The sequence below is a fragment of the Ziziphus jujuba genome, chromosome 2, assembly GCF_031755915.1.
Source record: "Ziziphus jujuba cultivar Dongzao chromosome 2, ASM3175591v1".
Lineage (NCBI taxonomy): Eukaryota > Viridiplantae > Streptophyta > Magnoliopsida > Rosales > Rhamnaceae > Ziziphus > Ziziphus jujuba.
In genome coordinates this window covers 26,392,225-26,409,578 of record NC_083380.1, presented here as the reverse complement: position 1 = coordinate 26,409,578, position 17,354 = coordinate 26,392,225, and the positions used below count along the sequence as shown (strand labels likewise).

Genomic DNA, 17,354 nt, shown 5'->3' with positions numbered 1-17,354 from the left:
TGTTACATAACATGTCGCGACATGTGGCACCATGAGCTGACATGGCAGACAGTGACTAATGCGACACTGCCATATGGCACCGCATGCTGATGTGGCAGCCTATGTGTCGACTAACATCATGCCATGTGACCCTAAGGGTCTACACGTGGTGCGCTTTCTGACTGACATGTTTCACATGTAGAGTCAAATACATGTCACCTGTATCAGGTCGACACGTGGCTTCTCCTTAACACGACACATGGTGCGTGTCAAAGTCCAACATGTGTCACATGTCACAGGTCTACATGTGTCGCCTTTAATCGCACGACATGTGGTATCACGATTAGGTGACACATGATCTGGCCGTCATGCACCACATCGCCTTGCTACTGCCATATGGCGCTTTCATTTCATGACACATGGCAAGCATATAATCAATTGGGCCTTGTGTCAAATGGGCCAGGATCAAGTTTAGGCCTGGATCTTGAGCTGAACAATAGCTTATTCGGACCACAAGTTGGGCTTCACTACTGGACCAAGTCCAATAGAATTTGAAATTTAGACTCACTAACCCAGAATTTAGCCCTTACCTATTTTCCTTACCCATATTTTGATCCATCTTCAACTTCCAGTCAGGTCGATTTTGACCCGTTTTCCTGGTAAATGGGTTAGCCTATCCGGTTTCAATTTTTCGTCAATTTTTCACTATTCTGGGATGAAAATTCACTGGAAAATTACCCAAAAAAAATCATAAAACATGGGCAATTCATTTTATGGAAAAAATTTAGTTTGAAACAAAAATAAATATATATGCCCAACAAATTTTAAAGCCACGTGTAACATAATTATTTTTTTTTGCTAATGAACAAATATATATAATAACAATCACCCAAAAGGAAGTTATAAAATCATGGCACATAAAATTTGATTAACAACATATACATGCATTACAAACAATCCTCACTCACGGGTACGGAGCAAAATAATTTTTTCTTTTTCCTTATTACAAAACACACCAATCACATACATATCCCAAAAGAAAATATATAAATATATATAACAACCGATGAATTTAAACAAATAAATAAATCCACATCTCCACATATATAAAAGCACGAAAATCGTCTTATGATTGTTAGGAAAATATATGGATGTATCTATATGTAATTATATGTGGATAAAATAAAATTAATGTAAACAAAATACAGGAAATTAATAATATCAAAATTAGAACATGTATGTCATTGTTAATAGTGATTTGATTCTAAAAATTTTACTGAGGCCTGTGCAGTACCACAGTCTACTTAAGATAATTTTTGTCCAACGGTGCAAATGTTTAGTGACGATCGTCTTTCAGGATACAATTACTGTAAAAATCTTGGACACAACACTTTCAAAATTTTTTTCCTTCAAACTTTCAGCATATCTTCATTTTACCATACTATGCAAGTCAATGTAATTCTCTTTGTGTTTAAGAATGCAATCGCTGTATTTTTTTTTTTTTTTCACTGGTTTCCTACATTCTCCAACTTCTCAACACTCTAAAGAACGTGTTGCCGTCAAATTCTCCGCACGCACCTTTCATTTTTATCAAATCCCACAAAAAAAAAAAAAAAAAACTCAGTCAAACTGTAGGAAAGATAAAAGCCCAAAGCCCATTAAAAACCATTCACATTGGCCAAGCCCATTAAAAATCATTCACACTTGGCCCAAAACTATAACACTTTATACATTGACCTGCCTTATATGGGTGAGTTTTATGCTAAAGCAAATTCCCATGACTTTCTTTGTCTTCCTAATAATTTCAATTTGATAGTACATTGCTAAACTTGATTATATATTGTTTATTGCTATTTTATATTATCAATGAATATGTGTAATTATGGTTGATTTTTTTATAATAAATGTGTCATTAGGGTATGTATATAAACCTTTTAGCAGAGAAAAAAAAAAATGCATATAAACCTAATTTATACAAGCTTGTGAACAGATATCTTGCTCTTGGTTAACATATATGGATGCTTTCTCACTGTTCTATTAAATTGATTATGTTTAAAGTATTCAGTTTTTTTAACTGAATCCCTAACTTCAGTAGATTTGAGAAAAAGAAGAAGACCAAAACGTGCTACCAAAAAGAGCGAAGGATAATGGAATTTATTTTATTAGAACTTTTTTTTTTTTTTTTTAGTTTTTTCCCTGAAGTTATTAACCAAAATATTCCGTAATAAAAAGGTGAAATAAGTCTAATTTTTATTCTTAAAGTTGAAATATATGTCTTTTCCGGAATAAATTTCAATCTCAAAACTAGTGTTTTTCAAAAATTAATTATAAGTTCAAATTTCTACTTCCATAAAAGAAATATGATAATAATAATAACAATGAATAAATAATAAAAGTTTGACCATGTATTTTCTATTATTATCACTAACAACAAACATAATTTTCCTTCAATTGGATTGTATATGCCTATCAACAAGTCCATTTGAAAGCTTCACTAGTAATTGGCCTTGCTGCTAAAAGCTTATGAATATAGTTAGCTTAAATGTGAACCAAGCTTTGAATACAGTTTGAATCGAAAATTTAATTGGATTAACCTCTCCATGCTGAAAAAATATTACCTGCAACAATTATTTCACATTAGCATATTTAATATGGTGTTAAAATTCATTCATTTTTTATCATATGTTTTTAACTGCGTAAAAAGTTACACAGTTAAAATATTATATTTTAAAATTTTTTTATTTATGTATTTATTGTTTCAAACGCATATCTCCTTGCTTTTTTCTCCAAACGAGATTTGTTACAAATTTATTTTTTTTTTTTACAAGTAAAAAAGAAAAACATTTAGGATGAATGATCAAATTTGTGGTCGAAAAAATGATAGAAATTGATCACTAATTAACTCTGGCATCCAGAAATTTTATCACTAACATCACTGATGTATCACTCTTTAAGCACAAAGTTACAATATTTTTAGTTATATTAAGAAGAAAAAAAAAGTTTCTTTTTAAGTTCCCAAAGCCAGCCCAAGATTTTCTTTACATTATAATTTAAAAAAAAAATCTTAAATACAATAATAATTGTATAGATAACATGGTGCAACGAACATTTTAATTGAGCCTTCAATACTCATTTTATAAAATCTAAAATCTACATGTTTTACTTTTATCCATGCATAAAGTTAATGACTGTTGAATTTGGATTGCCCGCGGAAAATTTTTGTTTGACTGATCTACAGTATTGGTTAATAATCAATATAGATCCAATAAACTAACAAGCTTAATTAAGCATTTTTTTTTTTTTTGTTTTCTTGGACATATGTTAAATTAGAAAATTATTTTTTTAAAAAAGGGAAATTGTTATTATTATTCAAGAATTAATATAAATCCCAATAAACTAACAAGCTTACTTGAGCATTTTTTTTTTTTTTTTTGGGCTTGGATATATGTTAAATTTGAAAATTATTTTTTAAAACAAAATTGGAAAATTATTATTACTATTATTAATTTAGAAGGATATTATTATTATTTAGCTCTGGGCCCTCTCTAACTCCAAAACTTGGGATCGTTACTACAATTGATTGTCGGAGTGTGCAACACATATTGTGTAACCGTGTAACGATTAAATGCGAGTTTTTCTCCTTCGAGCGTGAACAAATTCTTCTTCTTCTTCACGTATAAAAATTAAAAATTAAAAATTAAAAATCATAATCAAAAGCGGCGAGAACAATTTCAAGGTGGTTGGTTGTCCTGATTTTGAAGACCGAAATTACAGAAGTTTTAACCGCTTGTGTGAATTCGTACGTTGATATCACTTACTTTCCCTCAATCTTTCTCTACATTATCTTTTTTTCCTTTCTGGGTTTTACCTGTATGTTATCTTCTCGCTGTTTTAATTTTTTTTTTCCGAAACATTTTCTCTGTGATTTTTAATAATGGCTGATTTTCTCATCTGGGTCTGCTTCTCTTTGCCTCTTTTATTTTATTTTTATTTATTTTTCACATGAACATGATTGTTTCAATTTTTTGGGTCTAAAAAGAAATTTGTTAGTTTGTTTGTCTTACTGAGTTCATATTCTTTATTTTGATTTCTCTTTTTGGAAACATTTTCTCTGTGCCTTTTCGTTTTATGGCTTATTTTCTTATCTGGGTCTGCTTCTTTTTGCCTGTTTATTTTCTTTTTCCATATGAACATGATTGTTTTTAGTTTTGGCCAAATGTGTATGACTGAAATTTATTTGTTTGTTTGTTTGTCATCCTGTGTTCATAATCTTTATTTTTATTTTTCAAACATGTCCCAAAACAAAAAAAAAAAAGAAAAAGAAAAAAAAGAACAAATCTTCAATCCTGTTCATAAATAAATGGGCTTTATTCTTTGTACAAAAGAAACATTTATTTATTATTCTCTGCCAAATTGAATTTTATTTTATTTTAAAATTTTTCAGTCCTCTATACAATTTGATCATTATCTATGTTGATAATTGAAATTAAAAATTTTCTTAACCATGTAATTATCTGAGTGGTGGTGCCTAGTTGTAAAAAGTGTATTATAATTAAATAACTAAAGTGGGTTAATGCATGCAAAATAAAACATTTTGTTACTGCTTAAATTCAGTTGTTTTTGAATATTAATTTTGGTGTCTGCAGGATGGGAAGGGTTAAACTAAAATTGAAGAGACTAGAGAACGTAAACGGCCGACAAGCTACTTATGCAAAGCGGAAATGTGGGATCATGAAGAATGCGAATGAGTTATCAATCTAATGTGATATCGATATGGTGTTTCTCATGTTTTCCCCAACTGGGAGGCCTGCATTAGTGGAAGGGCCGCACAGGTAACTGGGGTTAGCCAGCTATCCAACCATTTTGTGTTTTCTTAGTATAGCATTGCTGGTACAAAGATAAGAAGATTACAGAGAGCATAAATTGCCAGGAGTCCTAAGATTGTTAATTATATATTTATTACACATTTCAGTATTGGAAATTTAACAGTTTTTTTTTTTTTTTTTTTTTGGTTTCTTCTTCGATGATGTTCTACTTGTCATAGTTCTTTGACATTATTACTCAAACATCGATATATATTGTTCAGTAAAGAAAATCATTGACACATAATGGGCATACAGTATAATATAGCGTCTAGAATATGGAAGAATATTTTATTTCCTAAACTTAGAATTCATGTCCTTAAACCATTGGTTTTCTCTTAGACGAAGGAATCTTTTTCATGTGGAGGATGTATGTTATTTAAAAAGAAACAATATATTTTTGTCTGTCTCAAGCTGTACTACTAATTCTAGATAACTCTTGTGGCAGGGACAGAACAAAACAGCATGATTTACTGTTTAATTGTTCTACAATTTGTATGTGACTAGCTAAAGTAGTATGAAGACAAGGGTTTTCAGTTGTGTTCTCCTGTAAAAGAAATGGTTGATATATTGTTATCAGATTATTGTATACGCTTGTGACATATAGATAGATGGTCCTTTTTTAAAATATACATGGTATAGGAGAAGGTTTGTTACATAAAGCTATAAATTTGTCATGTGTTACTATTAGAAAAAATAACAGCTAAAATAACAATGCTGCATTAATAAGCATGAGCTATATACAGGATGTATTTGTTTATCTTTTGAATCTCAAGCTCCTTTATTACTTTCTACTTTTATGTTTCTAATTCTTTTATCTACAAAAACAAGGTCCCTTAGTACTGCTTTGCACCTGTTGTGTATCTTCTTCTTCTTCTTCTTCTTCTTCTTCTTCTCTCTCTCTCTCTCTCTCTCTCTCTCTCTCTCTCTCTCTCTCTCTCTCATTGATTAGATATATGTATATATATATACATATGTATATATATATATATATATATCCAGAGTAGTATGGTTCTTAGAGTTATTTCATTGTTATTTAGAAGTTCTGAGGCTAGAAGGGGAGTTAAACTCTTTCCATTTCCTCTAATATGACTTCTGTTTTTCTGGCTTTCTCAGGAACTTTTGGGAGGTTATTGAAAAGTTTGCTCAGTTATCATATTGTGAAAGGATGAAGAGGTGCTGAACAAATGCATTATGAATTTTTAACTGCTTTTATCTGCTAGCTTGATTGACGTTGATAGGTACTCATACAAATGATTTTTCTTCCACTGAAACAGGAAATTGGCATCTCTTGAAGTAGGGTTGTCATCGTCCATCTTTTCCAAGAAAATACTTAATTATCATGCTTCATCAGATATATGGAGAGTTAACCATGTTTTTGCATATTTGTGATGTTCTCTTTGTGAATACAGGCACTGAAGAAAACATTTAAAAAATGAGATCATGATGTAAATATAGACTATTTCATGGGTTCAAGCGACTTCTCAGGTTTAAGGTATGTGCTTAATTTAGTTGCAGTTGTAAGTTTTTGTTGAGTATAACCTTTAGAAAGGCCTGACTGGGGACCACTTCTTTTCATTTTCTCTTTGCAGCACTCAGAGAACAGTTGTGGTAATAAATTATTTATAGTTTTACTGTTATTTATAACTATTGGTTTACTATTTATGATATTTAATGTTGTCTGTAAATTGCTTTTGGCAGGATTCAAGTAATCAATTATGGGAATTGCAAGCCCAACTGACAGGAGTACGTAGAAGACTGAGGTGCACCTTTTGAGCTTTTTGTCGTTAAAAGCATTTATATTCATTTTTGATCTTGTGGATCATGTTGTTAGCATTAGAAAAACGTGCAATGACAATGAGATCAGGCAATTTGTAATTTAGAAACATCCAATCTTTAAGTATTCTTTTTGCCCTTTTGAGATGAGGATTAGCGTATGAATGGTCTATGGTTGTGACCTCCTAATTGCCTTCACACATCTTCACACAAGCTTATAGCTCCAATTAAAGTAAGCATTAGCATATAATGTACGCTAAAACATCTCGTTGTGCACATTTGTTTACACTATCATCTAATGTGTTACAAAGACATTTGCAAACTTTGCTTAACAACTTTTAATTAATATTTCATGCTTAATTAATTGTTTCTTTGTTCAACACATTCTCAAAGAATACCAATAGTTAAGAAATTATTCATCATACTGAATTTTTCCAAAATGCGTTCAACTTGTTTCTGAATCTAGTCTTTTGCCATGTGTTGAAGTGTGATTCTTGCATAAGGTTAAGTAGCTTGCCTACCTTGTATCGGGCAGAACTGACTTTATTTATACTTGATAATATAATGCTTCTTAACGGACATTGCTTGTAGATTAAAGGATGACTGATGCGTTTGATCATAAGCAAAACTCCCCACATTCATGGCCCTTTTGCTGTATCATTTCTTTTGGTGAAGTTCTTGCTCCTTGGCTTTTTTCAAAACAGGAACTTTCATTTAGTGGTCATTCAAGAGGATGCAAAATTAAGCATGTTAGTGAGGTTGTCTTAGTCATTGATAACCAGTTCATTCAAATAATTTCATCAATCACCCCTGTACTTTGGGTGGTGTATCAATTTGGTCCCGAAATTTTGTTTAGCAATGATTCCTCTAAATTAATAACTCTTTTGTTATGCTTTTTTTGTTATAGTTTTACAAAAGACATCTAGTGTACATGTATGAAAGTCAACATGGATAATATTTTTGTGAATTTAAGTGCTTGTTAGAATAATATTCATAAAAACAGAAAGAAGGAAAGCATGAACAATCAATGTTTTCTTACTTTAAATCAATTTTATTACAAATAAATCTCTTATCTAAACATATACTATTCATGGGTTGTCTACATGAATGTTAGGTGGCTAATTTTTTCAGTTTAAAAAACCCAACAAAAAGATGTATTTAACATTATGTCATACTTCATGGGTTTCATAGCATAAAGGGAAAATTTTGGTATCAAATTGAGGCACAACTCAGTATAAGGTTGATTGTTGTAATTATTCTCTAGGCATTTGGTCTCCCATGGTCTGTCAGAAAAATGAAAAAAGAGCTTCTCGCCGTATTTGAATAGTAACATGTTTTCAAATCTTCTCTCTTAGTTTTGCTTGGCCTCCTCTTTTAACTTTTTCTATGAAAATATTGTGCCCATGCAGTAGATGTGTGCTCATACTTTATTATTTAGTGATAAATATGCATGTTTGTTGGCAAGTATAATAATATTATGTTATCTTCACAATGTTTTTAGCTATTGGAGTAATCTGAATAAGATCGATGATATAGGATGTCTTAACCAAATGGAAGACATGCTAAGGGAGTCAATTAAAGGGATACTGCTGCAGAAGGTGTCTTTTCCTTTACCTAATATTATGTTAGACTGATTTCTTTAGATTGCCTCGGTTGTTCCTAGTTATAGATTAAAGGACATAAGAAACCATTTGTCATAAACCAAAATATGATATTAGTTAGGTTTGATAAAGCAATATTTTGTTCAGATGTATCATTGAGATTAACATATAACTGTTAACTGGGGTGTTGACTTGAAATACAGAGTTGGAAGCACTTCCTATTTACTTAACTTTAAGCAGTTGGAATTATGATAAGTTAGCATGATGTCAAACTCATATTGTCTATCTGGTCTTGTGTTCAACATGAATTTCTGATGATAATTTGTTGTTTTGCACATAGCATAAAAAGAGGGATTAGCATTATTGACCAGGTGATAAGCGACTAACACCTTCCTGGTTGGGTTTCCATACACTGGGAAGACACTAGCAACTGGGAAACTAGCCGCTAGTTGCCAATCTCCAACGAGGGATAGAGAGCGTAGCTTTGTGTCTGGTTATTGTGTGAGCCTACATGTGAGAATGATTGGTAATTTGAGTTTTATGTTGGCTTGATATGCATGGCTTTGTCATTGATATAAATACTTTGTTTGGTGGTGGTGTTCTGGTGAACTTCTGTGATATTGACTCACATGAATCATTTTAATTTGGTGCTGACAATTATTTATGCAATGTTTTTGTGGTAGGAAAATTTAGCAAAACGCCCTCCAGTGTCAACAAATTACAGAGACCAGGTAGTAAATACTTTTAGTTGGTGCTGAATTCTCTTCCTATTTCAGATTGTGTAATTTAAACATCGACTTGCCTAGTTCCAGAATGAAATATCTTTACCTTTGAAAATGGGTGGTGTGCAGGCTCAACTCCCACCATGGGTTTCAAATAATGAAAATCAACATATGGATATGGTACAACCCAGTGTGAAAAAGCATCTATTATATGGGTGAGTTTTATACTAAAGCAAATACCCCTTGTCTTGGACCTGTACTTTTATGAATAGGTCCTCTTTACTTTCTTGGATAGTTTGATGGTACATTGTCAAACTTGATTATGTATTGTCTTTTGCTATTTTATTATCAATTAATATATGTTATTATGTTTTAATTTTCTACATGTTAATCTTTTGACCATTTTTTTGCTCTTTCTTCTTCCATCTCCCCTCCTGTTAGTGGTATTGAGTGCCCTGCAGATGCTTTATCCCCAAACTGTGCTGGTTGCCTCGGCACTGGTTATTGAAAGAAAATGGAGGTTGGTGATACAGGAAAACTCAGTGATATAGGACATGTAGATTTTGCCTTGAACGAGTCGAGTACAAATTCTGGTTTAAGTGTTGAACATGATAAGAAATATGTACATTCTTCTATTATTACTCAATTTCCAAACAGTATGAAATTGGAACCTTATGAGAGGAACTTGCTAGTTAGTCCTGTGGCTTATTAAGTAAATAGTAATTTTGGACTGCCTGGATCTCAGTATGATAGAGAATGTCAAGCTTCAACTTCTGCATCATAGCCCAATGGAAGTGCTATATATAATGAGAATGCCTACCAACAGTTGAGCATAATAGTTTCATTCTTTTGCTTGACCAAAGAATTATCAAATCAGCAAATTTGTTTGTAATTGCCTAGTATGTAAGTAGAAGCCATTATTGGGAAGACAATTAGTTAATGTAGAAAGGAGCCAGTTCTTACTTAATTAATGAGGAAGATTTATATTATTTTAAAATATTTACTTATTTAGTTTGTTCCTAATAAATAAGGATCAGTCCATTGACTATTCTTTAGAATTCAATTTCCCTGATTTATAGGGATGGCTTTCCTAGTTTTATGGACTAGAATGCCAGCCGCATCTATGTAAAATAGGCTTGTAATTCTTTTTTAGAGAAAAAGGAGAATTTCGATCCTCTCATTTCATAAATCCACATGGCATCAGAGCCATGTTTGGAACCCTAATTTCTTTGGTGCCAAGTTCTCGCCACCATGACTAAATACGGAATGAATTCACAGTCTTCTTCCTCGGAAGTCATTTCAAAACTTGAGCAAATTACCTCAACCAACATTCAAGAAAATTCATCCTTTATCACCAATCACAGACTTAATGGTCATAATTTTCTTCAACGGTCACAATCCGTTCTCATGTATGTATGCGGCAAAGGGAAGGACGATATTTTACAGGCAAGGTCTCCATTCCAGAAAAATCAGGTTCTAAGTATCGAACTTGGAAAATGGAAAATCACATGGTTATGTCATGGTTAATCAATTCTATGACCATCGAAGTAGAAGAAAATTTTCTGATTTACAAAACAATCAAAGAGATTTGGAAAGCAGCACGTGAAATCTACTCCAATCCAGAAAATACTTCAGAGTTATTCGAGATTGAAACCAGACTACATGACCTGCAACAAAGGGATTTAAATGTCACCCAATATTTTAATATCTTTACACGATACTAACAGCATCTTGATATGTTTGAGAGATATTCCTGAAAATGCCTTGATGATGCTGCTTTGTATAGAAAACTTGTTGAACAAAAGCAAACATTTAAGTATCTTCTCGGTCTCAACAAAGACTTAGACGAGGTAAGGGGAAGAATCATGGGAATTAAACCTCTGCCTACACTTCGGAAGCGTTTTCAGAAGTTCAATGGGAGGAGAGCCGAAGGAAACTAATGATGATAGGTGATTCCAACACTGCTCCAACCATGGAAGGCTCGGCCCTATACATGCATAATTCTTCTCAAGATAACAAACTGAAAAAGGGGAGGCCGTGGTGCGAACATTGCAGGAGACCCAGGCACCACTAAGGAAACATGCTTGAAAATACATGGAAAACCAGAAGATTGGAAGCCTAATCGTGTACGGAATGATCGTGAGAGCCGTGCTCATGCCGCTACAACATCGGATGATACCAATGCTGCCAAAACCAATCCCTTTACCAACGAACACCTTGATGCATTGCAGAAGATATTTGGTCAGATTTCTAATTCCTCTCAATCAACTCCAACGACCTCACAATAATATACTAGTATGTTAGCACACCAATGTACTCTATCCTCTACCTTCACTACAAAAGTCACAAAGTCAAAGCCTTGGATAGTCAATTTAGGAGCCTCTGATCACATGACAGGTGATATTAATATTTTTCAACACTATAAGCCGACTCATAGTGTTTCTACAGTAAGGGTAGCAGATGGTTCAATCTCAAAAGTAGCTGGAACAGGAACAATACAATTAATAGAAGATTTGCTTCTCTATTTTGTTCTTTATGTGTCGAACTTAGATTGTAATTTGATTTCCATAAGCAAACTTAGTCGTGATTTGAATTGTGTGACTAAATTCTATTCAAATTTATATGAATTTCAGGCAGTGGATTCGGGGAAGGTGATTGGCAATGCTAAGCTATGTATTAGACTTTATTTGCTTAAAGAAAGTATTTCACTTCATCAAAAAGTTCCTTCTACAAGTTGTGTCTTTCAATCTATTTTCAATTCTATGTCAATTTCGAAAAAAATAAAGTTATGTTATGGCATTTTTGTCTCGATCATCCAAATTTTGTGTATCTTGGAAAGATGTTCCCTTAATTGTTTTGAAATAAAAGTTCCAATTTTTATCATTGTGAAATCTGCCAACTTGCTAAGCACACTAGATATGTCTATCCAACCATCCAATATACACCCTCATATTCATTTTCTATGATCCATAGTGACATTTAGGGATCCTCAAGAGTTAAAAACATAAATGAAACTCATTGGTTTGTGACTTTCATTGCTGACCACACTAAAATCGCATGGATCTTTCTCATGAAAGAAAAATCAAAAACAGGGGCAATCTTCCTATCTTTTCACTCGATGATTAACACCCAATTCAAAAGCAAAATTCAGGTCCTAAAAACTGACAATGATAGGGAGTACTTCAATTCTATTCTTGGTCCCTATATCTTGGAACAAGGCATTATACACTTAAGCTCATGTGTAGATTCCTCTCAACAAAATGGAGAGACAGAGAAAAATAGACACCTACTTGAAGTAGCTTGATCAATCATGTTCTCCAACAATGTTCCTAAATATTTATGGGAGGAAACTATCCTAACAACCACCTATCTCATTAACAGAATGCCAAGCCGAGTTCCAAAATTTTAAAATCCCCATCAAGTTCTTATATAATAATCCTTTCCTCACTTCAAATCATTCACCTCAGATAATCCACTCAAAGTCTTTGGGTGTTCAGCTTTTGTTCACATTCATCATCACAATCGAACCAAACTTGATCCAAAATCACTCAAGTTATCTTTTTAAGTTACTCATCCAATCAAAAAGGATATAAGTGTTACTTACCTCTTATGAGAAAAATATATATCTCCATGGATGTCACATTCTTCACTCATGTTATCTTTTTAAGTTACTCATCCAATCAAAAAGGATATAAGTGTTACTTACCTTTTATAAGAAAAATATATATCTCCATGGATGTCACATTCTTCGAGCACCAGTCCTACTTTCCAAACTTGAAATTCAGGGAAGCATTTGAGGGAATATCAGTTTTGGGACATTCTGCAAGACACTCACTCTTAATTTTCTCACTCTCACCATCCTCCAAAGTTACCAATAACCCCATTCTCATACCTCATCAAAACAATCCGAGTCTTTCACAAATATGTCTGAACCTTAAAACACTCAAATGGCCCTGCCTGAATATGTCAAACCTATCCAAACAGTTCAGCCTGAACTTGTTCCATAGCTACCAGAGACCAATAATGAACAAGAACTTCAAGTCTATGTTAGAAAGAGGAGGAAACGTATTGAGCATAAGGAACACACTACGCAAATCAAGCAAGGTTAAAAACTAGAACCGATTCCTTTTGCTTCAGAAATTTGCACAGGTATGGATCCATCAAATCATAAGGTCGTTGGTCCTATTGTTGATAATTCTGACTTGCCTACCGCTCTAAGGAAAGGTGTTCGATCATGCACAAAAAACCCCATTGGAAACTATGTTGCTCATGAGAAGCTACTACCTCCCTATAGTGCATTTGTTTTTGCTCTTGATAATATGCAGGTTCCAAACTCTATTTAGGAAGCTCTAAGAATTCCAGCATGGAAACAAAAACTCAGGGCACTAGAATAGTCTTACAAGGATATAAACAGTGTCAAGCTGATCATACACTATTTGTGAAATTCTCATTTGAGAAGAAGATTGCTATCCTAATTGTGTACATTGATGATATTATTCTAACTGGAGACTATGAAGAAGAGATTATCAAGTTAAAGAAGCTGCTTGCTACCAAGTTTGAAATTAAGGATCTCGGCCCCCTCATAAACTTCCTAGGGATGGAGATTGCTCGATCCAAGAAATGAATTATTATCTCTCAAAGAAAGTACATCCTAGATTTACTCAATGAAACGAGCATGCTTGGATGTAAACCAATTAATACTCCTATGGATCCCAATAAGAAGATGACAACAAATGAAGAGAGTACTCCAATTGACAAAGGGAGATATCAAAGACTAGTGGAAAAATTGATATACCTATCACATCCTAGACCAGACATTACATTCTCTCAATTAGTGTGGTAAGTCAGCACATGAACAATCCAACAGAAGATCATCTACAAGCTGTGTATCGGATTTTGAGGTACTTGAAGATGATACCAAGGCATGGATTGTTATTCTTAAAAATGTGAAAATCGAGAGATAGAGATCTACACAGACTCAAGTTAGGCTTTAGAGTTGACTGACAAAAGATCTATAAATAGCTACTGTTCATATGTGTGAGGAAATCTAGTGGCATGGAGAAGTAAGAAACAATCAGAGGTTTCTAGAAGCAGTGCCAAGTCGGAATATCATGCCTTGCTCCAGGCATCTGTGAGGGAATGTGGCTTCAAAGATTGCTTAGTGAACTCGTAGCCATTACAGAAAACACCAGAAGAACGCTTTCAGACAGCCAAGCTGCTATCAGCATTGCCAAAAATCTAATTCATCACGATAGGACGAAACACATTGAGATAGATAGACATGTTATCTCTAAGAAGGTCAACAACAGGATAGTTCAATTGACCTACATTCCTACAAAACTGCAGACAGCTAATATCCTCACCAAAGCTCTTCCAAGGACCAGTTTCGAAAAATTCAGCTCCAAGCTGGGATTGTATAACATATACAGTTCAGCTTGAGGGGGAGTGTAGAAAGGAGCCAGGTCTTATTTAATTAATTATGAAGATTTATATTATTTTAGGATATTTACTTATTTAGTTTGTTTCCTAATAAATAAGGATCAGTTTGTTGATTGATTCCTTAGAATTCAATTTTCCTGATTTACAAGGATTACTTTCCTAGTTTTGTGGACTGGAATGCCAACCACATCTATGTAAAATAGGCTGATAATTCTTTTTCAAAGAAAAAGGAGAATTCCGTCCCTCTCATTTCAAAAATCCACAATGAAATGGATAAAAGCAAGGATTTTGTAATTGTTGTGGTTAAATAAATGGGGTGTAAGAAGATAATGAAAGATTTTCTCTTTCCTTCTTTGGCAAAGTGTGGGTTTCTATCCTGATGGTTTTTGAAGTTGTCCAAATATGGCTTCTTTTTTTCTGTACCAAAAAACATTAGATCTTACATATTTATTACCATTGTACATAATGGTTGGTTCTCGATATTGCGTTTCATGTGTCATATGACCGTACAATGCATTTCACTCACATGTGGTTCAGCCTTGCTTGTTTGGGAACCATGAAAATCCCGGTTTTGGGCATGATGATCAAACATCTGAATTTTCTTGTGAGTCAAGACCAGAACACTAAATGATCACCGTGAATAAGATTTTTTATTCAGTTTTTCAATATTAATAAGTTTTGGCCAATCAAATTTGTTATATACTGCTAGTTTATTAATTATTATTATTGTTTTTATTTTTTGCAAATGTTTTTGCTGCTTGCTAACATTTGCTTTTGATCTGTATTGCTTCAGGTTTACTGAATTTCTTTCATCATTTTTCATCTTTTGCAGAAATTCAAGTGATCATTTGAAGATCTTCTCGGGCGAATCTTCTCACACAGTTACCAGATGAGATTCATGGTATCCTAAAAAGCAATCCAGTAGTACTTGAACTCATTTTATCGGCTTGGGTTCCACATTTCTAATTTACATAAGATCAAATTCATATTAAGTATTTGTTTCCTCTACAAAGTTGTAATAGGGAGGAGTTTCTGATATTCATTCATAGCCCTCCCTGATTGCAAATTATAACTTCTGTTGCATATTTCGGGTAGTGGTTTATAAATCAAATTCTACCTAAGCTCAAGTGATAATAATGAAATGGTTGTAATAGAATGATAATATTAATAATGCAAAAGTAGTTCCCTGTACATTGGTAAATCCTTTTTCTACTACATTCATTGCCCAACTGATGCCAAAGTTTCAAATAGATACCATTCACTCTTACAAAATAAATGGAAACATGTCTTTTCCATGTCATCTTATAGACCTAGTTTCCCCTGAATGTTTGAATAATGGTGTTGTGCCATGGGTCTGACAGGTGCTGAAGGAGGTTGTCAAATGGTCCTTTTCCAGTCACATTGTGTTGAACTATAAATCCCAGGAATGCCAACATTGCCAATCTTCCTGCAAAATTTCCATTTGAACAGAAGTTAGCTGAATTCAGCTTTTCAAATATATAGCCCTGCTATGATAGGCAACCTCGGCTTGTTTATTATGGATGTCTAGTGTATTATCCGAATTACATGTAATCAAAAGCCAGATGCCCATCATAGCAAAATTTTCAAATTTATAAATTGTAGTTTGTATTTTTTAAGATTATTACCATTTGCGAGCTCCTTTTCCTTGGCCTCCAAAGTTGGTGCAAAGTTGAGGGGATTGAAGATGCCTCCTGGGTATCCACACTCATTTGGAGGCAAGCTGTATTGCTTGAAGATAGGATCTTGGTTGACACATCCTGGGTTCTTGATATCTTGCCACCTTCTGATCTCGACGTAATGGAACAAGATGAATTCGATCACGAAGAGGGTGGATGAAGAGGCAAAGTACTCGGCCTTTCCGGCATCATACCATTTAGGAACATTAATGATTCCAATGCTTGTTAAAACTTCCGGTAATAGCATACCAGTAACCCCGAGCATTGCCCAACGGCCGTTGACGAGCTCGGCTTGCACGTACCACTTGAGGTTCTCAGGGTCTTCAGCAAGTCCCAAGGGATCAAATCCATTGTCACCAGGAAGGCTGAGCATACAAAAAAGGTCAAATATTATGGTGTATATATATAGATTGTTTTGACTATGAACTAAAAAAACTAAGACAATTTTTTTTTTTTTTTAAAGTACATGACCAAACAAAGATTGATTTAAGCAAATTCATTATCTTCATGAGTTCCGTGAGAATGAGTTTATGTGAGAAAAATACCTGCCATTGAGGTAACCTGGTGAAGGCAAGCCAGGTAACCACTCCCCCTTCTTAGCCTCAACTTTAAAAGATGTAGCTGATGGAGTAGCAGAAGGCTTAACGGACAAATCCCTGCTTAATTTCCCAGAAGATCCAGAAAGGAACCTCGATTTCGAGGCACACGGCCGGAAAACGGCGGCTGAGGCTTGCGTGGTGACGGTCGCCATCTTTCCCGGCCTGAATTTCAATCAAGGATATGAGGTTTTCTTCAGGCAAGCTTGGTGATAGAAGCAGTAGAAGGTATAAAATGAACATGTAATGTTTGTAGCATGGCTTTGTATAATTCGTTTCAAAACCAATTTTGTGGTCGTTGTTGGTCATTGAAAGTGGACGGTTGGTTTGTATGATTTTTTTTATGATCCAACGGTGGAGATGTGGTAGTAGGTTTTGAAGTAGCCAATGAGATAACAATTTGCCTTATCCTTTTATCTATAGAGTTTGTATACACAAATCTATTTCTTTGTTGCTGTTGGATGAGAAAAGATACTGTGGGGTCTACATTTTAGCCCCTTATTGGAAGATCTTATAAATGGATATGATGCTAGAATATCATGCCATGTAGGATCCATCACATCCTATTAGTAGTTGAAAAGTGGCTTATTGAAATTACGTTTTGCGTTTGCATAAAAGGTTCTAATGTATTTCATGTCAATTTTGAGGGAGTGAGATCTTATAAAGATTTTCATTTGATTTA

The 17,354-nt window shown here is 33.8% G+C and overlaps 2 protein-coding genes across 2 annotated transcripts; one reads left to right on the top strand and one right to left on the bottom strand.

Annotated features, from left to right (window-relative positions):
- Nucleotides 1–4,626: 4,626 nt before the first annotated feature.
- On the top strand, nucleotides 4,627–15,580 carry LOC107419238 (agamous-like MADS-box protein AGL65). Its single transcript, XM_060814558.1, is given in 10 exon segments — nucleotides 4,627–4,811; nucleotides 5,958–6,017; nucleotides 6,119–6,137; nucleotides 6,254–6,336; nucleotides 6,434–6,452; nucleotides 6,543–6,604; nucleotides 8,119–8,215; nucleotides 8,902–8,949; nucleotides 9,070–9,155; nucleotides 15,212–15,580. Coding segments are annotated over 10 exon segments (720 nt in total). The 3' UTR covers nucleotides 15,273–15,580.
- Nucleotides 15,522–16,940, bottom strand: LOC107419233 (chlorophyll a-b binding protein P4, chloroplastic). Its single transcript, XM_048473756.2, has 3 exons — nucleotides 16,622–16,940; nucleotides 16,026–16,441; nucleotides 15,522–15,826 (listed from the first exon to the last, which is right to left on the bottom strand). The coding sequence occupies exons 1-3, from the start codon at nucleotides 16,825–16,827 to the stop codon at nucleotides 15,690–15,692; spliced, it is 759 nt and encodes a 252-aa protein (XP_048329713.2). The 5' UTR covers nucleotides 16,828–16,940; the 3' UTR covers nucleotides 15,522–15,689.
- Between the last annotated feature and the right edge of the window lie 414 nt (nucleotides 16,941–17,354).

Bases quoted from the DNA above. Each gene is read 5' to 3' on its own strand.
- LOC107419233 (XM_048473756.2), bottom strand. From the start codon at position 16,827: ATGGCGACCGTCACCACGCAAGCCTCAGCCGCCGTTTTCCGGCCGTGT. The intron at 16,442-16,621 runs GTATTTTTCTCA...TTGTATGCTCAG, and splicing joins CCAGGTTACCTCAATGGCAG to CCTTCCTGGTGACAATGGAT. The intron at 15,827-16,025 runs GTAATAATCTTA...GAAATTTTGCAG, and splicing joins GGAAAAGGAGCTCGCAAATG to GAAGATTGGCAATGTTGGCA.